This window comes from Colossoma macropomum, unplaced genomic scaffold (assembly GCF_904425465.1).
Source record: "Colossoma macropomum unplaced genomic scaffold, Colossoma_macropomum, whole genome shotgun sequence".
In the NCBI taxonomy this organism is placed as follows: domain Eukaryota; kingdom Metazoa; phylum Chordata; class Actinopteri; order Characiformes; family Serrasalmidae; genus Colossoma; species Colossoma macropomum.
This window is the reverse complement of record NW_023494787.1, coordinates 29,541,421-29,552,428: the sequence shown is the minus strand read 5'-3', so window position 1 is coordinate 29,552,428 and position 11,008 is coordinate 29,541,421. Positions and strand designations below refer to the sequence as shown.

The 11,008-nt window shown below is 39.6% G+C and overlaps 1 protein-coding gene across 1 annotated transcript; it reads left to right on the top strand.

Annotated features, from left to right (window-relative positions):
- The first annotated feature begins 635 nt into the window (after positions 1-635).
- kctd5a (potassium channel tetramerization domain containing 5a) lies at positions 636-10,418 on the top strand. Its single transcript, XM_036566801.1, has 6 exons — positions 636-915; positions 3,277-3,385; positions 3,554-3,645; positions 4,161-4,256; positions 5,926-6,051; positions 7,568-10,418. The coding sequence occupies exons 1-6, from the start codon at positions 694-696 to the stop codon at positions 7,595-7,597; spliced, it is 675 nt and encodes a 224-aa protein (XP_036422694.1). The 5' UTR covers positions 636-693; the 3' UTR covers positions 7,598-10,418.
- The last annotated feature ends 590 nt before the right edge of the window (positions 10,419-11,008 follow it).

Genomic DNA, 11,008 nt, shown 5'->3' with positions numbered 1-11,008 from the left:
ACTCTATTAGATAGTGTCTCAAATGTTGCTGCGCAGTTTGTTGTCGGTCATCTTCTAGTCTTTCATCACTGGTCACAGGACGCTGTTGGATGGATATATCTGGTTGGTGGACTATTCTCAGTCTAGCAGTGACACTGAGGTGTTTTAAAACTCCAGCAGCACTGCTGTGTCTGATCCACTCATATCAGCACAACACATACTAGCACACCACCACCACGTCAGTGTCACTGCAGTGCTGAGAGTGATCCGCCACCCAAATAATACCTGCTCTGTGGTGGTCCTGTGGGGGTCCTGATTGTTGATGAACAGGTTAAAAACAAGCAGATGTACTACAGTCTGTAAGTGTAAAACTACAAAGTGCACCTATACGGTAAGTGGAGCTGATAAAATGGACAGTAAATGTAAATACAAGGTAGGTGTACAAGAATAAAGTATTCAGTGAGTGTATTGTTATATATCAGTTGTAAAAGCAAAGTCTCTTTAGTCTATTAGGCTACAAATGTCTACGAATTCTCCAGCGATGGTCCACATCTTCAGTTCATCCCCCGTCCTGTCACACACCGCTCACTAACTCGCTTCAGTCAGTGAGCTGAGGCAAGGCGGCTCCGGGTGGGTGGGCCACAGGCGGTGTGCTGCTGATCGTTTCCTGCTTTGCGTTCAGTCAGGCTGCTGGAGAGGAGAGAGGAAGGAGGGATGGCGGAGAAGAGCCCTGACCCGAGCGGCTCTGTTGGTCGGAGGTGTCCCGCCCTGTCTCCGGGAGAGAGAATGCAGTCGTCTGGAAGCGGCTCGTCAAAGTGGGTTCGCCTCAACGTCGGCGGCACGTACTTCCTCACGACGAGACAAACGCTGTGCAGAGACCCCAAGTCTTTTCTTTACCGACTGTGCCAGGCCGACCCCGACCTCGACTCCGATAAGGTAAGTGGAGATAGCTAGCTAGCAAGCTCGTTAGCTAGCATGCAGGAGCTGATTCACTCGACTGACTGGGCTTCCTTTATTTGTCATTATTTATTTGCTCATTATTTTAACCAGAGATGATGGCTAACCGAAACGGGGTTAGCTCGTCCTCTGTTAGTCTGTTTAAGTTGAAAAACTCACATGTCTACCGATTTCCTAGGAAAAGCGGCAGCGCGGGGCAGGCTAGCTGACTTTAGCGGCAGCAGCTAATGTTATCGGGTATCGGACGGGCTAAATGGTTACAGGCTAGTAAATTCACACGTCAAATTACGATGACTAAACAAATCATCCTCTGTTTATTTGGTTATTGATGGTCTTCTGATAGCCAGTTATTGAGACAAAAGCTAGTAACAAAACACTTGCTGACTGTGTTTAAGAGCGAGTGAGTTAGCACCGGTTATCGTTGGAGTGAATGAGAACCGACAGTTAGCTAGCTTAGGTTAGTTAGCTAGATAGCCAGCTAACTGTAGACGTTAGCTTCACAAACACACACACACAAATGTAGCTAACGTTAATTGCCAATGGAATTATCACATGCCAAAGTAACTTGTTAAATAACGTATTGACATAAAGCTACAACGTTAAAATACAGTTTTAGTCTGTTTACAACTCTAGCGGTCCGTTTAGGCATTCAAAAAGTTCCGCGTTAGCTAGCAAGCTAGCTAGCTAACTTATGTAAAGCTATCTGTTACAGGTAATGTTGGCTAATTCTCGTGGTTTTGAAGTATTATTTGTTCGTATAGCCTACCCATGGCTGTTTAAGGATGTTGTTTAGTTAGTTTGTCTCCTGAGGCATGTGCTGAACGTTTCGTCACTCTTGAGCGTGATCAGGACGTTGCGTTGTTGCCTTTTGTTTGTCGTCTCTTAAACATAGCTACAGCTGTGTACTGGTCATCTTTTCCTATTCGAAACCGTTTTTGTATACATTATTTTTAAGGGGGGGATTCCACTCATTTTCTAAAATTTCTCAGTAATTAAGTCCCTGAGATGTGAACAAAGTCGTTCAGAGTGGTTTGATGTGACATGGTTCATGTGTAGTGAAACTTATAGACTCAGATTTCTTTACAGTGGTGGTGATGGGAACCAGGGATCTCAATGTGTACAACACAAATTGAGACATTTTGTTTACTGTCCGAAACCACCAGTGAACCTACACAGTTTTTATTGTAACGTTGATGGTTGAATAGGCATAATCATCTGAAAAAGTAAGGGGACTATTGTTTGTCTTCTTTGGGGACTGTTTTGCCATACAAAATCCTGCATGTACCCCTCAGCCATGAATTTATTAAGATACACTTTAAGCCAAAACTTTATCACAAAACTTCATAAAACAATATGTCAGACATCGGGCAGTATATATCTAACCATATCATGTAATAAGTTTCTGTGAGGGAGCTTTTAGAGGTGGACATCTGGTTCCTATCACCACCACTGTGAATAATTCTGACTCTGTAAATTTCTCTAGAACAGAGCATCTCACACCAAACCACTCTGAATGACTTTGTTTACATCTCAGCCAACACTCGGTGGTGTTCCCCTTTAAAGCAGTACTGTTCTAAGTAGCCTGACATGCTGCTGCTTGACAAGTAGCAGTAGATTTTTTTTATTTTGACATTAGTTAACTCAACTTAAGAGTGTACAATAAGCATAATTTAAGTGTAATAATATTTGAAGTCTAGAAAAAATGCATAAATTGGTAAACAGATTAGACCCTCTAACTGGCTGCAACTTTGTTGATTGCTCACCTCACCATAAAGGCTAATTCTGTAAAAAAAAAAAAAGAAAAAAACGCACAACTGACTGAACTGGCTTTTAGTGAATATTTTGGCTACTGCAAATGATGTTAAGTAGGGTTCAGTGGTGCTTGTAAACATGGTAAAAACTTTGTCGCTGATAAGACTGTCTCAAGCTCCTTAAAAAAAAGAAACAGCAATGGTTGCATACAAAAAGTAATGCATTATGAAATAGGGATGTAAATGATTTATCGTAAACCGACAAATAAACAGGTGTTCAGCTCCAGTTGATTAAAAGGTTAATTTAATTTTCATTTCCAGTAAACAGCAGTTCCTGTTTGAATCGGCAGGTTTAATCATGCTAAGCTCCTTAAGAGAAGTGTTTTGACCCCAGATGACAGCTCTTTTGCATATGTGCCATTTTGGTGAAGTGATTTGTTTGTACAGTAAGCAAATCTGTTAAGCAAGTATTTGTATGGCTTTTCTTAAGTCAAGTGATGTGCTGTTGAGAGAGACATAGTTGTAATGCATTGTTAAACATGTTTACCAGCCAGACTTTTTATTTGTGCTTTCAATTTCTCCCAACTAGGATGAAACAGGTGCTTATTTGATAGACCGAGACCCAACTTACTTCGGTCCAGTACTCAATTATCTGAGGCATGGAAAGCTGGTGCTCAACAGAGGCCTTGCAGAAGAAGGTATGATAACAATGCTGTCATGTCTGGACATGCCAAAAAGGGTTGGCCACTAATTTTTGTATTTGTTCTTTGGATATGCAAGTTACCTCATAGTAGTTTCATTATTCCTAGCAGGTATGATCCAAATGTGAATGTTCATTGTTACTTAACTGTGTTATCGCCCGCCAGGTGTTCTCGAAGAGGCAGAGTTCTACAACATTACATCATTGATAAAACTGGTCAAAGACAAAATCAGGGAGAGGGACTGCAAAACAGCTCAGGTGAGTAGTCTGGATGATTTGACCTTGAATTGCTTGTTGGTGAGAGCCAACAATTTCTTCCCTTAAGTGTCATTGTATAAAGTGTGGGTTGACCACGCCATTGATTCTTCGAAGGCTGTTAGAACCCCAAACTCTTATCACGTTCCTTAGCTGGTTTCTTCAGAAGATAAATTCATCTTTTGAGGTCAGTGATTAGCGCAGTCTGGCCACTAAATTTAGCATCCTATAGGAGTAGCATGGAATGTGTAATGCATTTGTGCTGGAGGGAACTGTTTCTCAGGGCCTGACCACTCATGAATTCAACACGACCTCTAATAAGTAACAAAGCAGTGTTTTTGGACTGCAAACGTCATTTTTTTGTGTTGCTCTCATTGAAAAGCTTTACAATGGGGAATGTCTGTAGAGTGGACTGTATTTGATAGAGTTCTAACAGCATGCAAAGAATTGAGGCCATTTAGAAGATGGTTTAGTAAATTTATGTCTTTGCTGAATTTATCTCTTTCATCTCTTCCCAGCTTCCCATGAAACATGTCTACAGAGTCTTGCAGTGCCAAGAGGAGGAACTAACTCAGATGGTCTCCACCATGTCTGATGGCTGGAAGTTTGAACAGGTGAGTGTCTGAAGTTGAAAAGAACCTGTGATTGACTTGAAAGGAAGAGCTTTAAGCTGCTGAAGAGTGATGTTGACATAAAAGGATCTGAGTGCTGCATGCACATTTGAACCACAAAGCAAAACCAATTAACTGTGCTCAGTTAATAGGTGGTGCTGATGTGTCAAAGGGAGTCGCAGTATTGTTAAGTGACTATGCAGTGTACAAAAAGCCAGAAAAGCTTGCATACAAAAAGTAGATGAATTATGAAGTAGGGATGTAAATGATTTATCATAAACTGTCAAATAAACAATTGTTGGGCTAATGCTCCAATCAGTTAAAAAAAATAACTTACTTTTTCATCACGTTTCCAATTATTTTCATTTCTTTTATTAGCAGGTTTATCATTCAAGTTGAGGGATGTTTTTAAATAGGCCATGAGGGCACAATAGGCAGTTAGTTCTGTTAGACAGGACTACTAAAAAATTAAGGGCTTGGCCAAAAATAGTGGTATTCGAGACTACTTTTTGAGAGGATGAAGCAGTAAGACAAACAACTATTTTGTCCATGGGTGTGCAAATTATAGACATGGTGGACGGCTTTCCAGAGCCATCGTTACTGAGTTTATGTTTGTGCTCCTAAGTGTTATATTTTGTATATTACAATGTATGATTTCTGAACTGGAGCTAACTATTTTATGATTGATATTTTGATTGGTGGCATCTTTGATTTAAGGCTTGCCGGTTAATTATTAGTTGTTGTCTAATGGTGGTTGGTTATAGTTCATAAGAATTTGCCAAATTTTGCATTGCAAGAAATCAAGAATAGCTGCAATTGGAAGGCAAGTTTTTTCTGTAAATTGTACTTTTTTGTGAACTGCATGGTTGTGTGTATCAGTTGACCCTCAAATGGTTCTCCGAAAACAGTTGACTTGGTTACTGTGATAGATGTACTGAAATAGCAGCCTGTGAGTAATTTGTGTTCATTCTGTAGGCTCTGTAGGCCGTTTTAAAAAGTGTCTTTGATTAAACTCTTCCCCCGGCAGGAAAACATAGTTTCTATATTGCTTTTTTCCTTTGGGTGTGGTATTTCTGCTGGAAGTGTGAAATGCATGAGAGGGACGGTAGCAAGAGAGAAAGGAAGTGGTTGTTTGGAGTGGAAAGGTTGGGCGGGCATGTCTGGGCTGTTTTGTGCATTAAGCTCTTCCTCTGGGATCACCACTGAGATGTGTGTGCACTTTCACCTGCCTGTGGGTAGACTGAAAATAATGCCTTTTATCTGTAGATGTTCTCGCTTGTTACATTCCAATGTAAAGCATTGTCCTGTGCAGATCTTCAAGTAATTTTGCACAAAAATGTGTTGGTCAGTACAAGATTTGGTTAACAGTTCATTGTGATCCACATAATTCTAGTGATTGTACAAGATTTATTCATACTCTTAGTGCCTTGTTGGCACATTTTATCTTTTTAGAACTCAGCTACAGATGTATCCACACTGATTCTTTTCTTTATCAGTGCTTTGTTTATTCATAGTCACATAGTGCCTCTCTCTTGTGTGCCTTAAGTGCTGTACATCACCAGAATCACTTAATGAATTAAGTGGCCAGCATTTTCTAACTCTGCTCTTCACAAATGAAAATTAGTTGTGGAAAGTCCTGAGCTCATTTGTCCTCTTCTGCTCCTCCTTCCAGCTGGTCAGTATCGGCTCATCATATAACTATGGAAATGAAGACCAGGCAGAGTTCCTCTGCGTTGTTTCCAAGGAGCTGCATAATCAGTCGTATGGCACGAGCAGTGAGCCGAGTGAAAAGGCCAAGGTGAGCATCTGCGCACCGCTCTGCTTCATCTTTTGTACACAGCAGGGAGTACAAGCACAGAAAGCAGACATTACTTCTATATTTGGTATTGTTTGTGGTAGCTAATGCCACTTTTCCTTAATTCTAACTAAAAGCCTATTTGGAAGGGATTAGTTTTACATGAGGATGTGGGGTTTTGCCAGTTTACCACAGAATGTCTGTAATGTTTATGACTAATTAGCACGATTCAGAAATCATAGTATAAATGATAGCGATCGGAGTGGTTACTCGATTTACACACTTTACTCAAGAAAAGAGTAGAAAACATGTTTAAACATTTCATTTAGCCGTTTCGTTTACCCTAGTATTTTACCTTGCTGTCTTAAGTGAATGCAGTGTCTTTAGCATTGCCATTAGCTTGGGAATTCAAGACCACCAGTCAACATCACCGAATAAAATCGATAAAATTTTCTGTAATTTCTGTTCTGAGTGCACCTGATGTAGGACAGTAACATACATATTGGCTTGATTTTAGCTACAGAGAATGCATTTCCACAGAATTTGATAGTGTTTATACTGACATGTCGATTTACTCAGGATTAATATAACGGGGGTTGTTTATATTGCTCGTTTTACTGAAGGTAAAAGGAGCCAGAATCTTTACTGATGTGGGGTTGACGATAAAAGTGACGAGACTAAAATCACAGAGGAATGGTGGTGAAATGACATTATCCCACCTCCCCATGTAAGACTAATCCTATCCGAATAGGGCCTAAGACTAAAAGACCGGTGTATGACGAGATGCCATTGAAGATCTATGTTAGCATAGTTAATCCATGCCCAGAGACCTCAGATCTATTGTCAAACCATACAGATGTTCCTGAGTTTGAATAGTGTGCTTATTCTATAGTGCATTTTCATTCTTCCATGCTACATCCAGAAGATAAGGAGAGGGTTAATGGTGATGTATGTTAACCCTTTAAAAATGCCACAGTAAAACGGTGAGGTCTCATTTGCGCATTAGCTCTTTAGGTTTCTATAGATTTTTCCTCATTTGTTTCACGCTTGCCTTTTGCTTTTTGCTCATGCTCATTAGCCCCAGTCAAACTAGAATTACCCTCAGCTTGTCCAATCTTCTCCCTCTCGTTATCTGACACAAGGATGAGTTAATGATGGAAAACCTCCTCAATATTTAACGACCCCACCCCCACCCCCATCAGCAGCTTGCACATTGCAAGAACATCTCTCTCCTGAAAATGTCCTTACATCGCTCCTCTCTCATATTCAATTCAGCGTTTTGGCTCATTTAATGCATTATTAATGTTTAATATCATTGTCGTTTAATGCTGTAGGCAGAGTAATATTAGAGGTTAGGCTTGTTGGTAGTTCTTCACGGCATAGTGCGAAGGCATTCTAATCAGAAAAATAAATATTTAATGCTCAAGATGACTGATGAGCTGCTCTTTCCAATTATTTATTTATTCATTTGCTTCACCCTGCTGCCCACTTAACAGTTGCTGCTTTTTTGTTTTAACAGATCCTTCAAGAACAAGGCTCTCGAATGTGAAACAGCTGTGCGTTTAGATGGCTTGGTCCTGCCGGCGCTTAAGTGAAATGACATGTGTGACATCACAATGAGAGAGAAATTTGGCGTATTTGGAATGGACGTTGTTGATTTTGGGGTAAATGACACTTGTTTGTGCCTGCGCAGCAAAACTGGACTTTTTTTTTTTTTGTTTCATGTTTATGGAAGGAAAGTGATTTCATTTGGCCATAAGGAAGGCACGAATATGCATGTCGTGAGTTGTAAGCTGAGCTAAAAGGGCCTCGTTCATATCTGGCCCACAGTTAACTCAGGGTCTCGTTGACTTACTGAAAATATTTTAATAATGAAACTTGCGGTCCAATGAGCAGTTTTAATATCGAGATATGTATATTATGTCAAAGTTGAACCTCAGTGGTCAAAACCATAACCGAGAAGGGAGTAGAACAGACTTGGTTTTGTTTTGTTTTCTTTTGGTCTTTTTGACAACTTACAAAAGCTACCAAGGTGTCTGATAAATGGTGTTGACCAGTGGTGTTTACCAGTGAAGGCGTTTTGTTTTTGTTTTTGTTTTTTGCTTCTTAAACAAACAAACTAACAAGGATCTTGTATTTTTAGAATGTACGTAGGACTAGAGGTGATCAAATTTCTCGTCAGCCTGCATAGTGTTAGTCAGTTTTCGTATCAGGGAGGAGAGAAACATCCATATCGACTCAAGGTTACAGTACTGATATTTTTTTTATTTTTCATTTTTTTTCTCTGTATTTTTGAGGTGGTGTTCTTGCTGCAGTGACAGAAAGAGATCTCGAAAGGCTGTGCTGAACTTTGTCTTCCATCGTTGGGTTCATTCCAAATGACTTGCAGTTAAACTGGAACAGTTTTTCATATATATAGTTTTTGGAGAGAGGGAAACAATTCTGACATTTTTAGTGACGGACTAAGATTTGAGAGAAGTTAGTCTTTTTTGTAACTGCAAAATCATGGCAAGCCTTTCGTTTAAGATGACTGAATCAGGTCCTTTTTTTATATATTACTTTATGGCTCTGCCGTCATAAAATTGCTTTATTAGTTATATGACAGTGACTGTTATTAGGTAGTCTTGACTTTTTTTTTTTCTAAGTTTAAGTTTATTGAATGATTGAGTAAACAAAAAAGTTTATCTGTCAGTGTATATAAGGCACATTCACACTAGGGGTGCATCGATATCACTGGCTGGTGTTAATTCTGGCCTGACAAGGCACCAATAATTATCATTTTTGCAGTATGTGCTAAAGATTTCGAGAGCTCATTGTTCTATTGTTCTAAAGACACTAACTTGAGCAGTTTGGTCAATTTAAAGAATCAGTATGTATAAACCGATACTGTTATTAAGGTGTTTGGTATTGGAATCGGCTTCAAAATGGTATCCATACGCCCCTAATTCACACCCACGCACAGTTTATTATCGAGTGTAGATAGACACACAATCTATGTACCATATGACTACAGAGCGTATGGTGACTTCAGACTGTAGCAGTATGCAATCCAATAGATATAAAGCTCTAAGCTTATGATTTGCAACAACTTTTTTTCTATAAGATACACAATCATTTTGCTTCAATTCAACTCTTTTGTAGTTGAATGTTCTTACGGAATATACATATTGTTTGTTTATAAAGCATATTTTTTGACAATGTTGCCTTTAATTAATGACCAACAAAATGTCAAAAATTTCATTTTGAATTGCAGTCAGGGAAAATAACAACAAGAAAAAAAATAAAGCGATTCACTTTGCCGGGCTACAAGCATATCTTGTTCGACATTGTACATAAACTAAAGAGCGTACTATTCAGACATTATCAGTGCATGCTATTTTTTCCCTAAGTCTCTATTTCACACACAAAGGGCTTTTAATAGTGGAATACAAGCTATAACTCTTACAGAGGTCCACCCGGCCCTCTCTCTATATTGCCTGAATAAGGCGACGTTTACATGGCTAGTGTTTTTTCTAAACAATAACCTTTCACGTTTACTTACCTTGACTATGTGGCACCACCGTGTAGTTTGGCTGGTTTTGAATACCTGTATGTTTACATTATCCTCTTTATAACCTAGCTAGTTACTGTCAACCCTTGTGTCTTAGCTGATCTGAGCGGTTTTTTGAAATCCTTCCCAGTGGAGTGATGAGTTTGCTTGCTCACTGAGTCAGTGTCTTGTGAGACGTGCCTCCACGTTGCATGACGTCCAGGCCACGCTGACCAACGGAGGAGACGCTGGACAGCGTCGGGCATCGCAGCGCTGTAATTTATTTATTTATTTTTTTTTTTTTAGAAAACACTTTCCGTCTACCGAACGCAAAGCAGGTGCGGCTGTCCTAGCATGTGCGCACTGATCCACCTCTTCCACTGAAGGACACTAGTTCAGTCCACAGTAACATTTCAGTTGGTGCCCCTTTTTTATTCTTCTTTTTTGGTTTTTGTGGGGAGGAATACAGAGCTAACACTTTATGGGCACAAGTATGTTTTTACTGAGGCTGCTGTGGACTGTCGTCTCAGTCTAAGATACATATGTAGAATTTTTTTTTTCTTTAATTTGAGCGTGCAATCTGCAAAACATATTTAAAATTTGAAAGAAAAAAAAAAAAGAGCAGAAGCAGACTGAAATGCCTTCTGCTCCACTTTGTCACTGCTGTTCCTATACTACTATCCTATAAAATGTTTTTGTATTTGTATTTTTTTATGCTTCAAATTTGTGTATACACATAGTATATTACTATATATGTAATTGCAAGTTAACAACTGGGGGGGAAAAGTATATGACGGTAATGCTAGAACCACGTCAACTTAAATAAAACGTTGAATTCAAACATTGTGTTTGTGTGTTTCTAAATGGTTTTAACATTGAGTTTGAACTGTTCAGTGTGACTCAAACAGTTTTAAATGAAATGCAAAAGATTACTTTCAGACATTTAATCAGATCCATTTCTGAGCATTTGGGAGCCCTAGGTGATGTTCTGTTTGGGAGGAGGCCCACACCCCTATAATACAGGGTGATTCAAAAAGATTCATCTGATTTCAAACCGCCATATTTTTACAACTTTTAAACGCCTAGGAACCAATCACATACCAATTAAAAGAGCGGGTCATAGAGTTTCTGACTGTCACTGGAAGATGTCTCTCTTCAGTCTGCGAGGAGACGGCGATACCTGAGCAGAAAACATTTTGCGTTCTCCACTTCAATAAGAGTGAATCTGTCATAACTGTGCAACATGATTTTCGTCGGCAGTGAACCTCCAACAGCTCATGGCATTCGTCGCTGGTTCCACAACACTGGATGATCTCCGAAATCACACTGAAAGAGCCGTGAGTACAGTGACACCCAACACGCTCAATCGAGTATGGGATGAGTTTGACTATGGCGTTGATGTTGTCCGTACAAATGGAGGACGTCATATTG

Excerpts from the sequence above, each read along its gene's own strand:
- kctd5a (XM_036566801.1), top strand. The coding sequence starts at position 694 with ATGGCGGAGAAGAGCCCTGACCCGAGCGGCTCTGTTGGTCGGAGGTGT. Across the intron at positions 3,646-4,160 it reads GGGACTGCAAAACAGCTCAG|CTTCCCATGAAACATGTCTA; the intron begins GTGAGTAGTCTG and ends ATCTCTTCCCAG. Across the intron at positions 4,257-5,925 it reads ATGGCTGGAAGTTTGAACAG|CTGGTCAGTATCGGCTCATC; the intron begins GTGAGTGTCTGA and ends TCCTCCTTCCAG.